Here is a 22,789-nt window from a genome sequence, read left to right as displayed (position 1 = left end):
TAAGCCCCGAACTTAACTACTCAATAGTCATGTGCCTAGTGGTTTCTAGATATATCTTTGCTGCCTTATATTCCGTTTCCACTACTAATTAGCTTATTTTGCAATATGTTTAGACTTTAATTTCTTAAGTAGGTTATTTAGTCAAATAAAATGAATGCTTTTACATGAAAAGTCATAATACCATTTTACTTAATGTGGTAAAATAATTCAGTGGGTTCTAGTATAGTATAATCACTTTAGGCAGCCTTCCAATTTAGTGTTGTGTCAGACCCCTGGTGGCTCAGATGGTAAAGAATCTGCCTGCAGTGCAGAAGACCTGGGTTTGATGCCAGGGTCAGGAAGATCCCCTGGAGAAGGAACTGGCAACCCACTCCGGTATTCTTACCTGGAGAATCCCATGGACAGAGAAGCCTGGTGGATCATGGGGTCACAAAGAGTCAGACATGCAACTAGATGACATGATGTGACAGCAACTAGAAGTTACAAAAGGGGCATAAGATATGATGTTTCAGTGTCATACATTTTTAAATAACTCACAATATTTATTTAGAAACCCTCTCTCAAATCTCAGGTGGACTGGAAAATAAATCTCTATGTTTTCAAGGGAAGAATAATTTCTAATAGTACTAAATTTAAACATACAAAACTTGAAACCCCTGAGGCCAAGCTCTAACTACAGAAAGAGAGCAAATAAAGGCTTGAGCGGGTATAGTTTATGTCTGGGGAGTTAATCTAGCAAGCTCACTTTCAAGAGTGTGCTGACTGTTTCCCCAAAATCTCATAGCAACTTAATTTTGTCGGCAAATAGCTCTGTTTGCCATTTGTGTGTGTGTGTTCATGAACGTGTGTGGGTCTTACAAAATTAAAGTTCTTGTGCATTTTAATATTATGGAGTCACTTTAGAAGAGACATTTGCAGGGAATGGGTGATTAATTATATTTTGCCATTTCATAATTATCCATACTTAGTCTTATGCTCTAATTATTTTTCATGTTTCTGAGCTTTTCTGTTGTTGGTCTTTAATAAGAGATAATCAACAACTCATTAGGATCCTGGGGGAAGGCTGAATGGGAGGATGGTAAAGCAGGAGGACCACGATTTGCTTTCAATTCCATTTTTTCCCTACTAAAGTTTTATTGCACATAATTATCTTTGTTTTCATTCATCTATTCTTGCCAGGATATAGTTTGATTTGTTTGTGTTCCTTTTGTGGTTGGTCCTCAGGCAGATTATTGTATCAGATATTTCAGCATCGTGTATTGTTCTTAATTTTCCCTAATGAAGTTTCTATTTGAGCCCTGGGGTCTGGTTTGGCTCCGCTGCCTTCAATCGCACATGTGTGGAAAGTTGCTCTGCTCCATTTGGGACCATGTTCCTCATAATTGGTCTCATTCTGTTTCTGCCTGGTATTTCCTGTTGTTGTTTACATGAAACTGCACAACTTTCTAAGTGGGAATATTTCACACTCTGTTATAATTATGGTATTGATTTAGTTTATAGATTTAGGCTTATATAACATTCTTTATGTGGAAACTTATTACATTCATGGCATGTTTAGATATGGAGAATTTAAAGATAAAGTTGAATTTTCCCATTTACGAAAGCACAGGTCTCCTTTGGGTGAGATGTCCTTATCTCTCCAGAATGGAAAAAGAAGGATGTGCTTTTGCAGAGGGAAAATGAAGCCCTGATTTAACACCTTTGTTTAGGAGGAATAGAGACTCTTCAGGGCATTACTTAGCCTGGAAGGTCTGGCATGACCCTTAGAGCCTGACTTAGGCGCCCTTTCACAACCTCACTATAACACTGCATGTATTGATCAGATCTTGGATTCCATCATTTGGAAATATTGCTTCAATTCACTGCTTCTCTCATGAGACTGCAGTTTCCTGTAGGGCAGAGACTGCATTCTATCTGCTTCCTCTTCTCTAGGTGATCCTCTATCAATTCTTCCCATTTAAGGCCAAACTCCATCCGTTTTATCACTAAGTCTCATTAACCATAGCAACCCTCAGTACTCTCTCCTATCTGGTAACTCCTGAAATGGATTTCTGCACCATTCATGGCCTTACATCATTTGCTTCATTTTCTACTTCTACATTATGTTCATCCCTTCTAATACTTTCAACTAGTTTATAATGATAGTATTATTTATCATTGTCAGCCCCCCCATGACATTGTGCCAAGCACAGTACTGTGTATACATTTGCTTATTCATTTTAAAACATTTGATCATTCAAACCAGAAAATATCCACTTTTTGATATATATGTACATATACTTTTATATACAATATATAGGATGCATATGATATGTAATTATTGATGTGTACAGAAATATATGTACACACATGTATAATTATAAATGTATATGTAAAAATGAGTGTTTATCTACATGATAAATGTGAAAGTGTTAGTCATTCAGTCATGTCCAACTCTTTGCAGCCCCAATGACTATAGCCCACCAGGCTCCTCTGTTGATGGGATTCTCCAGGCAAGAATGCTGGAGTAGGTGGCCATTCTCTTCTCTAGGGGACCTTCTTGACCCAGGGATAGAACCCAGGTCTCCTGCATTGCAGGCAGTTTCTTTACCATCTGAACCATACAGACGATAAAAGGAAGCCCATGTCTACATACATACAAATAAAATGCATATATATAAACATAAATGCACAACTGTAGGTAATACATACATATAAATGATTATATAATTTGTCCAGGGGAAAGAGAAATTATGTAAAGCATTGTTCAGGTTGGGATCCTTGTACTGATGCCTGTGTTCTTTGTAAGTTTCCTCTTTTCCATACTCCATGAGTGTATTCATCATATCTTAGATTCTACTGAATTGAAAATTGTATATATGTATATATATATAATGCATATGTGTGTATCTCCTAATACATTTATCGGCTACAAAATGCATTTTAAGTATTATAATCCTTTTTATTTGGAATATTATTAAACAGATCCAAAATATCTACAGCTATCATTAAAAGTTTTAATTTTTGTAATAATAGTCAAATAATTTTAATAGGAATGAAATAATATTAGCCACTTAACACATATTTCTTTAAAATTATCCTTCTTCTTCATATATTGTAAGTGTGTATTTTATACATTTTAGGTACAGTTGTTGTATGCTTTAAATGCTAGGAAAATGCTAGGAAAAATTAGCATCATTAATATTGATTAAGACAAATTTAACTTTGGAGTATAATTACTTACACAAAAATGCCTGCACATGTATTGAAAATGTTTTAATCTCTTTTCTTAAGCTGTCGCTTTCCTCTTGTGCCTTTTCCAAGATGCTCCCATTTGCCTGTTTCATCTTTGTCATTAAACTAACAATTACCCATAAGCAACTACTCTCAAATCAGCCATGTTGGGGTAATCTATTGATTGCTTTCATCTACTATTATTCAAAATTAATCAAGTACATTTAAATCCCTACTCCCAATATTTCACTTCAATTTTCCTTACAACCTATCTCCTTTTACACTTAATGCCAGTGAAATTTCATGCAATGGTAATCCTCAATTTCTCTTTTGGATTTTTATATTTATCCATTTCTGACTACATTGAATTTCATCGTTACTAACTAGCTGTTTTCCACACTTCAGTGCAACTCAGATCTGTTGTCTTACTGACAAATTATAAGCTATCTCTGTAAATCTTGTGTGATCCACTATTATTTTTACCAAAGTTCCAACTGAAGTAGAACCTAGTGAAAAGTGAATAAACTATCCTTTTGTAAGAGTTGGAAGTTAAAGGAAGGGAAGACAGTGAGTGTATTTTCATGCTTTCATTTTAGCCTAATGATTTGATACACAAAAGAAATATAGAAAAGCTAAGGAACATATTGCAAGCTTACTTGTTGCCTAAGTGCTCAGTATTGATATCAGTTAAGTACTTGAAACTCCATTAAAAATGGGGAGGATACATGCAATTTCTATGTATTTTTTCTCATCTCCACAGCATGAGCTTCCCAGTGGTAGCTGAGCTCATGGCTCAGTAGTAAAGAATTCGCCCGCCAAGGCAGGAGACATGAGTTCAGTCCCTGGGTAGGGAAGATTCCCTGGTGAAGGAAATGGCAACACACTCAAGTATTCTTACCTGGGAAATGCCATAGACAGAAAAGCCTGGTGGGTTACAGTTGATGGTATTGCAAAGAGTCAGATACCACTTAGTGACTAAGCAGCCACAGCATCATCTTCTCAGAATACCTGGGATTCACATGTGTCTTTCTCATGACTTGATATTGACTTTTAAAAACCACAGCAGGCATGATATGTATGCCTTGGGGGTCACTAATGTAGAGCCTAGGGATAGAATGATGAGTTTCCAGGAAAGTACTTCTCAAAGTGAGTTCACATAGTACTAGTCTCACAAGATGCCTTGAACAGATTTGAAAAGGAGTCTAGTAGTAAAGAAATCTGTACATATTCAACTATAGAGTTTTCATTCTCTCTTTCTTCTTTATTTTATAAATACCTATTACAATTTCATATACTATTTTGAGGAAAACTAGAATACTGGATAAAGTGATGGGGCAAAGGGGAGGTTAATGAAGCTAACACAAATTATATTGCTTATGAATTTTTTGGAGAGCCTATCTTAGTGCCTCTTTCCCTTTAGTTCAAAAACATTCATCAAAAAGATACTTTTCTAGAGATCAGGAGCAGACTTCACAGGAGATACTAATCTATTTATGCAGGCAAAAGGTATTTCTGCTTTAATTATTCTGAATATTTAATTCTTAGCATAATATATCAACATGTGCTTACAAAAGGAAGGAGTAAGGAAACAAGGGCAAAAACAACAACAAAAAAACTGCCCCCGCCAAAAAAAACAGAACTGGTTTGTCAGGAACAAATCATTCATAGTGGTTGTCTAGAAAAACATCATCTAAGAAAAAATTGACCAAAAAATGTTGTCTACTGTCTAGAAGCTGAATCCACCAAGGCATTTTTTTTAGCGACAAAGGGTACTCTGATCTAAGGGCTGTTACAAGAGCCTACAAATTGGACACTGACCTGACCTGAGCCAAAGGTGATTTATTTGAATTATAAAACAAAAGTATTTTTCCTTTATTAATTAAGAACATTATATATATATATGTGTATATATATATATTTCTTGTAGCTTGACAGCTAGGAGAAAATGTGTTAACTAGAAGCTGCAAAGGAATTCACTTTTGTAGTTCTTTATAAATTAAATGCAGTCATACAAATGTTCTTCACCTGTCACTGGGACTCCTGACAGCTTTGCAACACTTTTGTGTATCAGATTCCTTTCCCTGGGCTTGGAAAAAAACTCCTGAGGGAGGAAGGCCAAAACCAGATGCTTAATTCATTCAGGTTAAAGAGTCCTCGAAGTCCCCCCAGATCCCCTCAGCCCACCCTGGGCTCCCCAGGTGATGCAGCGGTAAAGAATCTGCTTGCCAATGCAGGTGATGCAAGAGATGCAGGTTCGAGCCCTGAGTTGGGAAAATCACCCAGAGTAGGAAATGGCAATCCACGCCACTATTTTTGCCTGGAAAATTCCATGGATAGAGGAGCCTGGCAGGCTGCAGAAATTAGAGTTGCAAAGAGCTGGACAGGACAGAGCACACACCCACATCCCCCACCTTGCCCTTGCCACTGCCAGGCCCCATCCTTAGCAAGTATTTGTACTTGCCTTTTCTTTTGAATTCTTGTGACAGTTTTCTATTACTGAAGTTTTATTTCACATCTCTGCTATGAAGTGAAATTTAGATGAACTCTGCTGATCTCTTCTTCAAAAGATAAAATACATTTTCACAAGTTGAGGGCATTAAATGTTGTTTAAACACGTACCATTGATATACCTTTTCTCTAGCTCATGTACAATAACTGAGAGGATAGTGTATTACTTTAATAAATCTTTCTGATAACTTTTCACTTCTGCCATTTGTAGGAACTTCCATGGCATACTCAGATTCAACAGAGCAATGATTGTTTTGTAGGTGCCTCAGTGGGTAAAGAACCTCCCTGAAATGCAGGAGACCCTGGAGACATGGGTTTTATTCCTAGGTAGGGAAGATCCCCTGGAAGAGGGCATGGCAACCCACTCCAATATTCTTGTCTGGAGAGTCCCATGGACAGAAGGAGCCTGGCAGGCTATATAGTCCACAGGTCACAAAGAGTCAGATGCAACTGAGCAAAGCACTATCATTTTCATATTGGTAACTGGTATATTTTGTCTTTATCCACATATACATTGCTATTGATGTAGTATTAATTATTTTAATACTATTTATCATCTTATTGTTAACCTAAATTAAATGGATCTCTGAAATCTATTGTCCACTTACCATGGATATTTTTAATATTTCTAAATGAATTAAAGTTTTCTATTTTAAATTTTCCTATTATTAAGATTATTAAAGAACTCAAAAGTTCTTTTTATTTTTAGAGAGCATCTTATCCTGTAATTGTACTTAGTGAAAAAGAATGAAGTATTTATGAAGTACAATAGATTAAGAGAATTTTTCTTTTCTACCCAATCCCTAAGATAACTGTTCGACATCCATCATCTTAAAAAATTTTTCATGAATTATTCTAAAGCAATTAAGAAATACCCATTTTCTTCCAATTCTCACACTTAATTATATTTAAAAAGTAATTATTTAGTAAAATAATTAAATATTAAAAATAATTTAAGTACTTTTGCAGCCAAAAACTTTACATTGTATCTATCTGAAGGACTTCATGGGTGGGGAAGATCAGATTGCTAAAGTAGTGCTCATAGAGTGGGATCTATAATTTCAAATGCTTTTAACATTCTTCATCAGTGACTTTTAGTCACTTGCTATACATCAACACCAATTTCTATTAATCACCATCCAATCCATAACCAAATGAGAAAGTAAGACCATGCATTTGGTCATAAAATATTAATGTAGAATTCTAAAAGTGACAAAATGGTCTGTTTTTGATTTGTCTACAAATCAAAGCAAGCAAGTCTGTTTTACATAAATGGCTTTTTTACAAATTTGAAATGTGAATATACTTTATTTTTTTCCCAGTGAGTACACAATACACAATTCTTTGACAATACTATTAACCAATTTTATGCCAATTTCTTTTCTGATCTAACAACATCAAATGAAACACATTAAGATTTTGGACGCTGTTTGGTGACTTAAACTACAATTTAAAAAAAATCCATCTATAAAACAAAGTATAAAAAGTCTACCCACGGCCACAAAATCCCTTATCTTGCAACACTTTAAAGTCACAATAAATGGTTTGAAAAGTATGAGATCAGAAAAATTAGTAAATTGATCTTCATTAAAAAAGTATGGTGTTTCATTTGAAGTACATATCCATAGAGAAGCAAAAGAAAAGTTAACTTCACCTCTAAGATAATGTGGAAAGACATGTTGCTTTACACCAATTCTTGTCAAGTAATTCTATAAATACAGTATACAGAAGCAGGTGAACAAATTAGTGAATGTTATGGTTCTGCATATCTTTAATACTGACACACAATCACTTTCCAGTGGAGAAGATAAACCATAGTTTAGAGCTCCTTCGTATTATAATTAAGTTGTCAACGGGCAATTACATAACTTTGTTGAATAGAAATCTGGAGGTGTTCTATTAAACTCATACAAACTTTCAACTCAAAACCCATTGAAAGTATATTTAAATAGAGCAGTAGGCTATGACATAGAACACCATTTAATGTTTTGTTACCCCGAGAAAATCAACTTGCAATGTCTTTACTTCCCTTTGATTACAGTTTATTGTAAATGCTGGTCTTCATTTTCCTATACTCGCCATTGAACTGGATTCAAATCCTGTGAAGAAATCCATTGTTTTCATATCCCCGTACTTTAAATTCAGCCTGGGGGGCAGTTGGAGAATGGGTAGGGCCACTTTGCTTGCCTACACTGAGGCATACATGAATTGGATACTAATTCGGCCGCTGCCCTCAGTGCAGACTATGTGTGTTAGGCATGGAGCTCTTCTCGTGTGGGGCGTGATGACACGGCAGGGCTGCCTGTGAGGGCGAGATGAGATTTCATTCTCCTACCTAGACTTCCTTCTGACAGCTTAGGCAGGCCTCTGTTTAGACCTGCATAAGAGTGAGTTCTGTGAATTTCCAATCATTTAACTGGCTTCCAAATGAAAAAAATCATGGTAGCTCTCATGACATTCTGATTTATACTTACTGGAAGTTTTTTACATATAGCAAGGTGACAAAGGCTTTGATTTTTGGTAGTCTTCCTGAATTCATGTGAATAGAACAGTATTTTTGTCTTGCTTTATATCTACAGGAGGAGAATATTTTGGGTGCAATATTAGCCAATTAATCTAAAACTAGACATAACAGGGAATGTGATCTATTGTAAAAGAACATTCCAAGTAATCATAAGGCCTGACATACTCTAACCAAAACAGTTAATTTTTGTGAACTGAAAGTATGATACTATGCCCTGGATTACTCCAGAAGTCACATAAACATGCTGTTTTGAAATCTTTGTTTATTAGCCACATACACCTGCCAGTTACCAGCGGTTAAAGTCTATGTGTAGTATCTGTAATGAATTAAAGTTTCAGGCTAACTTGGGTTGTAGAGGAGCATGAAGCATAAAGAAGGAACCAAAAAATGAACAAAACTTTGCATTTAAATAGAAAGAGAGAAAGTAGGGGATTGCATAAATAAAAAACTAAATTCCTTACATCCTACAGTTGCATATAGGTATGTATTCATTCTTCACAGAAACGGCTCATCATTCCCAGTCTCTCTGTCCCAGAGAAATCAAACTGCATTAAAATTCAGGCACTGATGGTAGAAAGATGTCAAAGGGAATAATAAGTGCATCTCAGAATTCTTTTTCTCTTCAATGTAGAAATGAACTACATGGGACCAAGATGGTGTAGGGGGCCCATAAAGAACATTATGTTCCTCTATTCTGGCTTGTGTTGGTGCAGCCTTAGGGAACAGAAAAGATGGAAACATTTAACTCGGTTCCTCGCTTTGCTATAACAGTATGATACACAGTTGGTGACTAAGCAATAACGCATGGAGTATGAATTGTCATTCAAACTGGCCCCATGTTTTAGAATTGATCTTAACCATCCTAGTGAATATTTTTCAACGTACCAACTACTGAACATATCATAGGACAAACATGAGAAAGCATAACTAGAAATATAATTTACAATTGTGTAGGTAGCACATGGAAAAATGTCATAAGTGGGAATTTCAGGTAATTTCTCTTCTACTTTACTGATTGACTATACATGTACAGTAGCTAATATATATTTCAAAGTCATCTTCATTTGGATGATACATGACTGATGTTCAGGAACTTCTGGTTCTCCAAGTCATGAAAACAAATGAGGCAGGACACTGTTATTAATGTCCACTTATGAGGTTTGGTTTTATTTAAAAAGTGTATAAACATGCATTGTTCTTCTTTAAAATTATTCTTTTCAATTTATTCATTCAAAATGGGTCAAACATTTTTTAGCTGGTAGCCAATTTCTGAGAATGAACCATAAAAGATTTATTCCAATAAATCTACTTACTGTGAACTGAACATACTCTGAACACTGCTTTTTAAGCACTTACAATTTGGCTATACATTTGGTGGCATAAACTTCACTTCTTAATCAAATGAAACACAAAGTTGCAAATAGACTGCATTATTTTTAAAAAGTCATGAATTTAAGTGATGCAGCTCTATCCTCTAGCATGTACTGTACATGTATTAGAAAGATGAAACAAGATATTGCAATAGAGTTTTTGTATTTGGAAGCAGCCCAAGTATGTCCTAATAATAAACTGCCTCTTTAACTATTTGCTAGATATTCTAGAGTTCATTTTGTTTCCTTGGGGAACTTCATATTATATTCTGACTTAATGAGTTGGAGAGATTAGTTATGGTAATTCAGACAATGCTTTTTTGAAAAACTGTAATATAAATACAGCTCTTGTGAAACACACTAATTTCCTTTTGCTTGTTGTAATTCAGAGACAGGTCAATTACAATGACAGGTAAAGTTGTTTCTAACGTAACTTTAATTTCCTTTTTTAAAAAGCAAGTTTAGTACATCATTGCTACCTGTATATTTCAATGTCTATTCAGTTTTAGGATTTCAACTTCCTTCTTTTGACCCCTGTTCTTATCAATAGTAAAAGCCACGTAACTACTTTTCTTTTCTTTTTTATTATTGACTCAGTCCCTGATGTTCAAAGAAGACTTAGCCAACATCACTGTTCCTTTGCATCTTCCTATTTCTACACCCCAACTGAAACCCCCCTAATGTCATTGGTTACAACCAGCATTATCCAACCTAGCTTACAGTACAGAAACTCCCTTCACATTCAGTCTTTTTCTTCATGTCACGAGGAGTAGAGATTTGTGCTTATCACCAAATAAAATTGCAGTGCAAAATTTAAACATAAAAGTTACACAATTAAAAGTTAATATATGGCACCACAGCCTATTAATTCACATATAGTACAACAGACCAATAAGAACAGACAATAATATGAACAGAGCTAAAAAGAGTGAGCTTGCATAGCAATGCACAAAAGAAATTATATACAGAGGAAAATCCTTTTCTTCCTGGAGGGCGAGCTTTGTTTTCTTTCTTTTTTATATACTCCTGACAAGAAAGAGTTAAGGTGGGTGGTGTACTTAAGAGAAGAACACAAGTAAAATATCTGTGGGATATGTGTGGCTGTGTGTCTTTACATTGCATTTACAGTTCTTTTAATAGTACATAAATAAAGAAATTGTTCATTGCACTGTTTAGTGTTATCACTTCCATGAGTTCAGACCTGATGGTCTTTCAGAGCAGCTTTGCATGTCTCCTCTCAGTTACTCTGTGAAGAGATTAAAAAACAAGACAAAAACAAAACAGAAATAAGTTTGCATTTAAATTAAGTATTCTGTATCTTGATCAGCATAACAAAAAGCAAGGCAAACAGATAGTAGATGAAGATGACATCTTGGACTTTCTGAGGTTGTGAATTTAAAAATTTTTGCTTATGGAAAGGGAAAGACAAAGAACATTGTAAAATTTCGAGACTTAAAATCCAAGTAAATCATTTTTATATTTCCTATGAGCCTATAATTACTCCCATATAATAGTTACAGTAAAATCCAAGTAGTCTTGAATCAAATTAAAATGACAAACACATCTAAATTATAATCAGATTAGTAACAGGTAACAATAATAAGACTCCCATTAATTAAAATGAAAGAAATTTACAGTTGTGAAAGTACTTTCAGCTTTCATTATCTCATGGCATTCCCCAGTCTGAGCATCAGAGTAAAGCGAGCTTAAGAGTGATGCAATGCTTTAGATAAGGGCATAGAGAGTCAGGAAAGCAGTTTCTTTTCTCACATAACCAGAGAAGGTTGAGAAGATTGGAACTCAGGGCGATTACTGAATTCAAGGAAGCAGGTGAAAATATAATACTGACCCTGGTTAGTGAAATTGGTAACTTTCCTGATGCAATGAACACAAAGAATTCAATGCTTTATACTGTGTGTGACAAACTGTGACATCCTCTCTTTCTCTAGTATTTTATACTTAAAAAGTAGTTTAATTGTATTAACTACCAATGCCAGTTCTTTATCAAAAAGAGAAATTTATATGTTACTGTAATCAAAGTACTACAAATCAACAAAAATCAATGATGAACTTTTCAAGGCTGACTTCCTAAATGTATGAAATAAAAAAATGAAGAGCGACTAGGGGATGAGGAATTCCCAAGAAGGTTCTTTAAAACTACCAATGGGCCAATATTTCCCTATTGTGCTCAGTTAAACAGACAAAGAAAACTACAAAAAAAAACCTATATTTAATCAACATGTAAGTATTAAAATTAATTGCCTAACTTCTACAATTTCCGTACAGAAGAATTCAAGCTTGAGACAGAAGAAATGTTTATTTGACTGATAGAAACAGCAATGGTCTTTATTATAACCAAACCTGCTCAAAATCAGAATTCAATTTTTTCTCATTGTAAAGCGAGCTTTCTATAATTTCAAAATTTGTTTACTGTGGCAGTGTTATTGATAAGATTCAGGACATACTTCAAAATATGGTAAATTAGCATACTGAATATCTTAGAGTGAGGGAGTTTGAAAAAAATAGCAGAAGCATAAAGAGCACCCTGACCTCTCCCACCTCACTCTTCTCTGAAGGATGATGATAAAATCTGTGTGACAGATACCTGCCCTGTACCCAGAGGAGGGACGATATTCTTGTCAAAACCTTGTTAAACTAACCCTTAGTTACTTCTTCACCCTTTACTACCCCAGCCCAAACCTCTTTTTAAATTCTCACATATTTACTGTTTCTTTGTCTAACGGAGCAAAAAGTTTACTGCTCTGGTCCCTTCTTTGAGTCTTCATTCTCCTGTGAAGACTCCCATGTTCATGTAAAAATTCAGTAAAATTTGTATGCTTTTTTTCCCCTGTTAACCCCTCTCATCAGTTTGGTTTTCAGACCCAGTCAGATATTCTAAGAAGGTCAAGGAAAACATTTTTCTCCCTTGCGCTATTTGCTCAGTTTTCTTTCTGAATCACCACAGCCTTTTAAATGCCCTAAGGCACTTACATAATTCACCTGTAAACTGTCCTTGACTATTTGAGCCCATATATCCTATGTCAAGAAGGTCGCTGGCATTGCGTTGGTGGCTTCCCCTCAAAGCATCGGCTTTCCTAGGTCCAGTGGATCCCTTAGAAGAAGCCGTTCCTGATGAGCTGTGACCCCCAGGAGATGGGAAATTGGGCTTGCTGTAGGGCACCAACGTCTCCTCTGAAAAAAAGGGAACACAATGGATTTAGGTGAACAGCTACACAGAGGCAAAACAAATTTAGCTTTAAGCTCAAGTTAGGCTTTTTTATCATTTCACTCTTTAGTAAAATCAAGAAGAATTTAATGAGACATAGATATTAAAGGAATTTCTATGTTGCAGGCAACATTTCCTACAACAGGAACTGAGGCAGGATTAAATTAAAAGAGATCTTGGGATACGTATATATTGTCATGTATTATTTGCAAAATTTAAATTCATTATGAAAGATTTGCATATAATGACTGTAATGTTTGACAAAATCTTTTCTGAAAATAATTTCTGGGTTCAATGGGGCTGAAATTTAATTTTTTCATTACGATGGAAGGAACATGGTTTTTGTCTTAAATTATGGCAACATTTTCTCAATTTAGATAAAGATCTATATGTTAGTTAGTAAACTAAGCTTCTTAAATTTCTATTGCTTCTTTGAACAGAAATACACTATTTGAAAAGCTGTTTATTTCCTTAAAAAAGAGAAACCCATTCATTTTAATAAATAATGTTCCTATCCTTTTTATGTGCTGTCTCTCTAAAAATAATTCATGATGTGCATTACTAAATACTTAATACTTTGAAATGGTACTGTTTTTCTCTCTCTTTTTCTCTTTCTTCTTTCATTTTTTTCCCCATCTCTCTTCCTCTCCACCCCTGTGTTTTTTCTCTCTTTCTAGGTATGAGTTATCATTACTGTGATTAGATGACTAAAAAACATGCTAACTGGATTTAGCATTTCTCTTCTTAGATAGCTTTAATGACAAGGATCACATGACTTTTGTTTTACAGCCTTAATGATGTAAGCTTCCTAAATGTTCTACTAAATCTAGATATTAATATTATCATCTTTTGGCTCTTTCCTAACTATATTTCAAGCTAAAACTTTAAGCACCAAGTTGTGCCAAAATATAATTATTGAACATGCATGAGTAGAGGCCATATCCAGAAAAGACTGAGTCCAAATAAATAAAAGAATGTGTAAGGAAACTTTCAATGTACATGTGTGTGTGTGTGTATAAGGTTTAATACTCAATGAATTCTGACATAAGAAGAGATGTTGCAGAAATGATTTCTATAACTGGTTAAACATACCTCCACCAAAAAAAAAAATTCCAACTGCAAACGATGAAACCTATTTTGTGACATTTCCAGCAAGCTTGATTTATAAGCAAAAATATTTCCCATTGAAGTGCTAATAATCAACTCAATTTAATCAGTTGGAGCAAGTGCAGGTGCCAGTTTAACCTTTTCTAATATGAGAATTCTGTGATTGTCTGTTTATTTGCAACTTTGTTATTTCCATTAATTTACCAATTTGACTGAAGTGAATTCTCTAAAAATGACTAGTTACTTCAGTCAAAATGGACAAATTGGTTGAAGGCAGAGATTCAACTGACACTAAAGATGAAGTTTAGTGGTCTTAAAAGTACTCAATACAAACAAAAATGGCAAAAAAAAAAAAATCAAATGGTTTCCTGAGCATTATAGATGAAGCCCGGATGTGTCTTGGGCTCAAAGACCCCATGCGGAGGTTAACTTGAGGAAGGACCCCTAACTGGACTCAGCCTTAAGGGATGCGCAGGTGAGCTTGCTGTGAATTTTAACTTCAATTAGTGATTCAAGGCAAATGCATTTCAGATGCCCTTAAACAACTGGCATTTCCAAAATACCTGGTAGAAAAAAAAAGGTCAAAGTCCACACTTTCTTGGGACTGTGCAGAACACACCTGGTCCGACACCTTGTTTGTGGAGGGCTTTCCGTATGTCTTCTGGGCGTTCAGTGGAGTTTATCCATTCCTGGGTTTGTCGCTGCCACTCTAGGGACGTTTTAGCTGGACAATCCAAAGAGCTCTTTGTGTCTTCTAAGTTGGCTGCTTGCTGTCTCTCCAGAGAGCTTCCTTTTCTCTCTGTTGAATTTTCCACGTTACCAGCATGCTGGCTCGAGCCTATCTGCTGCCTTAAACCCTGACCTGGAGGGGGATCTGGTGGTGGTGGAAGATCTAAAAATTTTGAATAATGTTTAGAATAAACTAAAATGTAATTAAAAAATACAGGTTTTAATTCAAGAAGAAAAAACAAAAACGTCGCCCTCCTAAAGGTATCACCCATACAAAATAAATTTTGGAGAGGAAAGGTCAGTTATTTATATCTGAAATGGATATTATTGATCTCTTTGCTATCTTTTGATCACAGTGCCTTTGAAATAAAATCAACCGATTTTCTCCAACTATTGTGCATGGTGAGTGTTTTCAATTGCACATGGAGGCTGATGTTCAAGGTGTAAAGGACAGTTTATGATTTCTCCATTTTTAATCCATTTTCCACTGCCACCTCCCTAAAGTAGAATACTAGGACACAAAACAACTAGAAATTCTAGCAGCTGTGTTAATAAAAGACCCTGGGAAGAATAAAAGCTGCCCTGTCAATCTCCCTAGGAAATGTTGCCCTCGGGAAATTAAGAACTGTATGCTGTATCATACAAGCATATGACTGCTCTTATTCGTGTATGTGGCACATTCAGCAACAGTCAAAGTGCTAAGCTAACATTTATTAAATGCAATTAACTTTCTGCCTGACAACCAATTCTAGCTGTTCGTTTCATGAGTTAGCTAATGAGTAACAACTAATATATTATCATCTTCCAATGTATTAATTTTAATAAGTAATAACCAATGTTCAAATTTTAGATAGAATATGCTTCATGGTGCTAGAGAAGGCAATGAATCATGAAAAACTGAGATGTAGTGGAATGAATCATTTTTCATAAAAGCTCTTTACATTAAATAGATGAAAAAATTAAAAGTTCAAATACCTAACTAATTTTTCATTTTTCTCTTATTAGCTTGTTAGACCATGGCATTTTTATAGTTTAAATGTCTTCAATTGTGAAATCATAGTCGCTTTTTTCATATTTCTTTAAGTATTATAGTTCTATTATATAATGTATACTGTTATACTAGTCCTATACTAACATTACTTTGCTGAAGATTTTGAGATCTTCCAAACATTCTAACATTCCTTTGGATTATTTCCTCCTCATTTTTCTGGAATGTTGTTGTAAACTTCTTTGTTCATCCTTAGAGTATCAACAGGTGTATTTTTGTTCACCAAGATCAATTATCATGGACAATATGCATACTTGTATCATTAATAGAGGATAATGTATGTAACATAGATAATTATTTTCCATGCCATCTTAGCAATGGTGCACTTGTTTCTAATAATATTGTTCATAAAATTACAAAGGAGAAGGTATAAATTTCTTGTGTACACAAGATAGTTTCTTTAAGGAAGGCTAAGTCCCTCCTTTAAAAGACTTTCTTAAGAAGCTTCATATTCTCCTTTATGAGCAAACTAATATTGACCTTCACCGAACTGACAATGAAAATCTCCTCAGGATTTACTTGGGGAGTTCCTACATTGGCATAGCATTCCCAGTTCTTATGTACATCATCTTGTTAGATTACGAATTACTAATTATTGAAGGGAACTTGGTTTCTATCTGGGAGAACAGAGTTGCAATTGGAACATTTCTTCCAAAATGAAAAGCTAATCCAATATTGAGAGATCTGTTTGTTGAATAATTCACCAATGACTTTGGTGCTTCCTCTATACTCAATACTGATTTCCTTCAGTTTGCATTATTATAAATGCAAATTAATTATTTTACTTGAGTTATTGGACTTAAGACTGCCAGTTGGGGAGAAATTATTACATTTGCTTCTAAAATAACATATCTTTGTCATTGATTTTTATTCCCCATCAGAGCAGCTTAATTTTTAAAATGGCCAAAATGGCATCTGCTTATGCTAGCTAAAATTCTGATTACTATTTAATTTAACCTGAAATTATATGGCTACATAATTAAGTAATATCCTTGGAGTTTGTATAGTCTAAGATAAAAGAACATTGAAAGCACACTGAAATGAACAAACTGGAAAAAAGATGAGATTAAGAATGGCTGTGGAAAAAATGAAAGAATGTAATCAAATATGTTTACTTAAATTAGATTAATTATTCATTTCTCTGTTGATTCATTTCAACTAAATCAATTCACCAAAGAGACTCTTGCTGTCCTGCTGAGAATTTGCAATTGTCAGGCACAACAATCCAGTGATATGTGTGTCATTATGATACTCTTTTTTAGGTAAGAAAAATAGGCATAGAGAAATCAAAATATCTCTAGCCTGGGTCTCTCCTTCCATGAACCCAGATTCATCTTAAGTAAATCCATGTGGGAGAGTTTGGCTTTGATGTTTAGTAAGCATCTCAAATTTCACACCTGGAAACTGAGCTCTAGAACTTCCTGTACAAAATGTTTCCTCCCTAATGTTCCTCATCTCAATTACTACAAGCTGGCATAAGACTGGAGTAACCTTTGGCTTCCCTGCTTTATACTTTTACTAATTTCATTAACCTGTGGGCTCTGCCTCCATATTCAGAATTCAACCTTTCTCTTTGCTTTCACTGATTCTAGCTTGGCATGGATCTCAACCACCTATTCCCTACATTACTTATATAGTTTCTGTGTGATTCCACACAGAATCACATTCAGGCTATCTCAACATAGCATCCAGAATGATTTGTTTTTTAATAAAAACATAAGGAAAATCTGTTAACTCCCCTGCCGTATGCACACACACTCTCTCTGTCTCTCTCTCTCAGACACACACATGTGCACACACCATTACTGTTTTCTCAAAGTAAAGAGCCAGTGTCCTTACAGAGGCTTACAGGGTCTTCAGAAAAATGGTCCTCACTTACTTGTCTGACTTCACACTCCTTTTGTTGCCCTCTCTGCTTCAGCTACAGTCCATGGGGTCACAGACACGACTGAATGACTGAGCACGCACACCACTTCAGTCACACTGTTCCTCTTCCTTTTAATTAAATACTTCAGGATTCTACTCACTGTTCTCATTTCCCAGAATGACTTTTCCTCAGATATAAGCATTGTTCTTTCTCTTGTAATCTTCCAATCTTTTCTCAAATGTCATCTTCTTGGTAAGGCCTCCCCTGAGCACTCTACATTAAAAACATCTCCTGCATGTCTATATTTCTCAACTTCCTTCCTATGTTTTATTTTCTCCATGAAACCACCATCTTGTATACCTTTATTTTTCACTTTTATATATATGTTGGTCTTTATCTATCTTCTCTCACTAGTATGTAAGCTACAGGAGGCCGGGGGATTTTGTCTGTATTGTTCCCACTGTGCCTGTCATTTGGTAGGAGCTTAATAAATATTTGAATGAACAGATTTATGAATGAATAGATTAATGAATAGAATAATGACTAATTTGCTCAAAGGTCAAAGTTATTCCATGGCAGAGCTGGGAAAGAGCCCTTTCTCTAAAGAGACATTAGGATGAGGGAAGGACAGGCTGGAAGGTGATGATTTAGGGAAAAAGGCTGTCAGAGAACTACCTCTCTTGCCTCCTTTGTTCAGCATTGGTCAACATATTTGCTTTAAAGGATATTCTTTGGCTTATGCAAATAGAATAGATGATTTGCACTGAACAATGCCTACTTAGGTGAGACTTTACCCAAGGGGAAAGAACATTTCTTAGTATGTGTGTGGGTTTTTGCATAGTCTTTGAAACAGAGACTGATACTGCCTACAATCCTAATATTCCTGCTCCAGTAGTTAGTTTGATGCCATGTGACAGAGTTCCTGTCCATGAAGGAATGAATGTACCACCTGCGGGACTAGCCATCATCTCATCTAGTCACTCACTTGTGCCCAACTCTTTGCAACCCCATGGTCCACCAGGTTCCTCTGTCCATGGGATTCTCCAAGCAAGAATACGGGAGTGGGTTGCTAGTTCCTTCTCCAGGGGATCTTCCCAACCTAGCATTCAAACCTGGGTCTCATACATTGCAGGCAGATTCTTTACCATCTGAGTCACTGACTAGCCATAGAACATTCCAGATAATCACTTATGTTCTGTCTTCCCTCACTCAGAAACCAACGGGGTATCAATATTTAAGAAGCAAACATCTTTACACTACAACTTTGAGGAGAGCCACCTGACCTTTATAAATCACTGTGTCTGTGAGAAATAAACTCTTACCATGCTAAGCCACTGAGGGGAACAGAAGCTGTTTGGTACAGCAGCCATCAATATTTACCCTGATTAATCTATTCATAAATACTGTTGTAAAATCTATAATGCAAAAATTTTTACTGTAAAAGATCTATACACTAAGTGCTACTAAACTTCCCCAAAAGAACAGTTTGATTTTACATACAAATCATATGAACTTATTACTAATGCATAGATTCATACCATATAAAAACTATGGCATAAACATCTGTGGTAAAATAACAGTATTCTTAAAGATAACCTGTACAGTGCGATCCAAAATAAATCTTCTTTATCATACCTAAAATGTCTTTGGATCAAACATGTGAGCCAAAATATGCTTTGCAATATCAGTACTTTCAGAATGTATCTATTAATGATACATAATCCAAAATCTTTTTTGGAATGCTAGTAAATTTGAAAGTTTAGGAACCCATTTGTTTTTTAGAAATAAAAGCAATATATCAATCATGCTTTAAACTAGGAGATAGCTTACTTTAACTAGATATTCTGAAAAAAGCTTGCAAGGAAAATGTTTTAGGAAGAAAGGAGCTATTTTATTGATTTATACTTTATATCTTCCACATATTCTGGATATGATCTTCAAACATTTTGGAAAAGCCACAAAAAACCCACATAGTCCCTGGATATTTCCCTTTCTTCATGACATTCATAGCAGGAAAATCATACAAAATTATTAATGCTGAGATTTGTAATAGAACATCAGTGAGGAGTCCTTTGTATTTGGAAGGAATAAGATCAACACTATAGACTGCTTCAAGTGCTCAACTAATCTTCAGATCATTTGGGGGCAGAAAAGAGGTGGCACACATTTTTGCTCACAGGATATCCACTTATCGAGAATCAAAATCTTGATTGTACCCTTACCCTTGTATTCCACAGAAACACTTTCCAATGAAAACAAAGGAAGCAGGAAAGATAAGTAAACCCGAAGGCTTTTAGACAAGTTATTTTGGGCATTTAAAGTCTTCTTAGCATTATAAAATGACAAGAGAAAGCACAATGGAGACTGCCAGCTAAAGACCTACCCTCAAACCAATAAAGAGCAAATACTTCCTTTCCAAGGAAGCCTCATCCTGTCCTATAATGCTAAGCCTAAGAGACTGAGATGAGTGCCAAGAACTCAGCTACAGCTTCTCAAAGCTAGCTGCATATTAGGTTTTCCAGTGGAGCTTTAAAAATATTCATGACTGGTTTTCACCCCAGAACAATTAAATCAGAATCTCCAGGGTGTATTTTAAGAGTTCCCCAGATAGTTCTAATGTGCAGCCTGGCTAGGTTCATTCTTTTGATGTTTGGTAGTGCTATCTCAGGAAAAAGTGTGTGTGCTTAGTGGAGATGGTGTAGAGAAGTTGGAAGAAATTTACCTTTGGGTCTGACATTATACTGGACTCTTTACATATATTATTTTACATATTCCTTAGGATAAAACTTCAGTATAAATACTTTTTTCCCTATATTTAAACCTATGATAATTAAGTTGACAACAGAGTTGAAGAACTATTCATTATTGAAAAATAATATTTTGTTTCCTGAAACTAGCACTATTTAAGCAAATACTCAAAGATTGGAGGCTGTATATAGTTGAAAAAATTGAAATAAATCAGCAAGCTATGGGCCAAAGTAAGCCATTGTTTTGTCAATGAAGTTTTATTGGAAATCAGTTATATCCATTCATTTACTTTTTTCTATAGCTGCACAGACACTACAATGGTAGTGTTAAGTAGTCTTGATAGAGATTGTTTGGCTTGGCTAAAGTCAAACATATTTACTATCTGGACTTCTCAGAAAAAGTTTACTGACCCATCAACCAGATGGTCTATAACTTATTTTTACCCCCAAATCCATGAAATTTAAAAATTCATAAACTGGAAATCACAGTCTTTTTCAAAAGTTAAATACCATCTAAGATATCTTAATTCAGCTTCAAAAATGATTCGACAACATGGCGACTGCACGTGCTACTTATGTTTTCTTCCTCAATCTTAAAAAGGAATGGTCGTTGGAGAGCACTAAGGGAAAACTGCCAGAAAAGCAGAAAAATCAACATTGTCAAGCAGGATGGCATATATTTCTCAGGGTTGGATAATTAGGAATAAATCCAGATTGTTAAAGAAAAGGGGGTGTTTTATTGAAACAAGACCACACTGCCAGGTGTTCAGCCTGGTCACATATCAAGGTGATACCTGACCTACCTTCGTGTCTTTAAGCTAAGTTAATGACTCCACAGAATATGGCTCTTCAGTTAGGAGACCAGAGAGAAGAAAACAAACCTACCATCTGTCATTGCTTCCCTTCGGTGAGGCAATGCTGGTTGTGGGTCCACTCGCCCGCCCTTGTGTTTTTTAGTGGGCCGAGGCCTCTGACTTTGACTCAGGGCTGCACTGGTGTTACTGTCAGTAGAAAATGGGCTGGTTGGTCGAGGTCTTTGAGAGGAGGTAAAGGCTTTACCTAGAAAGTAAACAAAGGGAACGAGATATAGAGAATGTTATTAGAAGGCACTGATTCTGTCTTGTATTTCTGCTCTAACGCTAACTTCTAAAGCTGCCTGGAGATGTCATTTGAAGATACAAAATACTGGTCCATCTCCATAGAAAAAAATGCGCCCTCTTGCATTTTTTGGGTCCAGTTTTTATAACCAATACACTACCCACTGAAAAATGCAAACAAATGAATATGAAACAAGTCCACCACCAATCAATATTCCTTGATTATGTTTTTATTTAACCTTGGCAATCTTGGTGACATTTTCATAGATATATGCAAATTTGTGCAGCTTTTACTTCTTAAAATTAAGAAAGCTTTTTCTGAAATAAATTATGTACTGTTTTGTTTAATCAAATTTCACCCTTGGAATCTTACGAACTTTCTTTGAGCACAGAAAAAGTTCCTGTAGTAATTACATTTTAAATTTTACATGAAAGGTCTGCTCAGACACATATATTAAATTGACCTTACCACCCATACACATACACAATGAATTCTACTTCATTTAGCAGAAACTCAATAACATTAGTGTATAGTATAGGATAAACAGCAGTTTAAAATCACCTTGTAAAATCACCAAAGTGCAATAGGTGTTTTCTGATGAATAGTACTCTATCCGAGCAGACTGCAAATTCTTATTGAAAAATGAAATGTGTTATGTCTTTTTCTTGTAGCTTAGTGTAATATGTCGGGAAATATATTCTGGCAAAAGGTTAACTAATAAATTTTCAACATCTTATGGGTTTAATCTAATGTTTCTTATGGCCTGAGAAGGTTTATGTACATATATTTATTTTCTTGTACATGTTTTTATTTCATTCAAAATTATTGTATATAGTTACACTTTAAGTCAATGTGACATGATACTGCTTAATGTTTTATTAGCTATTAGCATACATGCAAGAAATGTACTTATGCCTTCTAATTTATTAGTTTCCTCTCACTTTCTTACTGCTCTGCTTATAGCTATGCCACAAAAAGCACTCAGGCAACATAAAGTTTCTAACTTAGGCCTTATAAAGCAAGAAAACTCAAATAACTATTATAGTACAACATATTTTAGTTCAGATGCTATATGAAAAATAAACCTCTGCAATGCCTGGGGAATCTTCCTTACTTTGTAGATACCTAGTGCATACTCAAAAGAGATAGTATAATGTTATATGCTGGTATAATTCAAAGAAAGTTCCCAAGACTCATTTTTATAACCTGAGAGTTCAGTGAAGGGTCAAAGTCATTTATATTTACCTTACTATTTGAATACTATTAAGATTTCAAAAATGCATGTAGCATTTCATTAGTTTGTTTTGTCAGGTAGCTCAGTTTAATTCTTATACCAGAGTTTTCTGCTATGT

At 35.1% G+C, this 22,789-nt stretch overlaps 1 protein-coding gene across 1 annotated transcript in view; it reads right to left on the bottom strand.

Annotated features, from left to right (window-relative positions):
- Positions 1-9,385: 9,385 nt before the first annotated feature.
- ROBO2 (roundabout guidance receptor 2) overlaps positions 9,386-22,789 on the bottom strand; it is a 665,634-nt gene continuing 652,230 nt past the window's right edge. Inside the window, exons 25-28 of the mRNA XM_069578659.1 lie at positions 21,225-21,398; positions 14,568-14,840; positions 12,607-12,807; positions 9,386-10,861 (exon numbers count right to left, since the gene is read on the bottom strand). Of these exons, the coding sequence (XP_069434760.1) occupies positions 10,860-10,861; positions 12,607-12,807; positions 14,568-14,840; positions 21,225-21,398 (650 nt within the window). The 3' untranslated portion in view covers positions 9,386-10,859. The remainder of the gene's footprint in view (positions 10,862-12,606; positions 12,808-14,567; positions 14,841-21,224; positions 21,399-22,789) is intronic.

The sequence above is a fragment of the Ovis canadensis genome, chromosome 1, assembly GCF_042477335.2.
Source record: "Ovis canadensis isolate MfBH-ARS-UI-01 breed Bighorn chromosome 1, ARS-UI_OviCan_v2, whole genome shotgun sequence".
NCBI classification, from domain to species: domain Eukaryota; kingdom Metazoa; phylum Chordata; class Mammalia; order Artiodactyla; family Bovidae; genus Ovis; species Ovis canadensis.
This window is presented reverse-complemented; position numbering and strand designations above follow the sequence as displayed.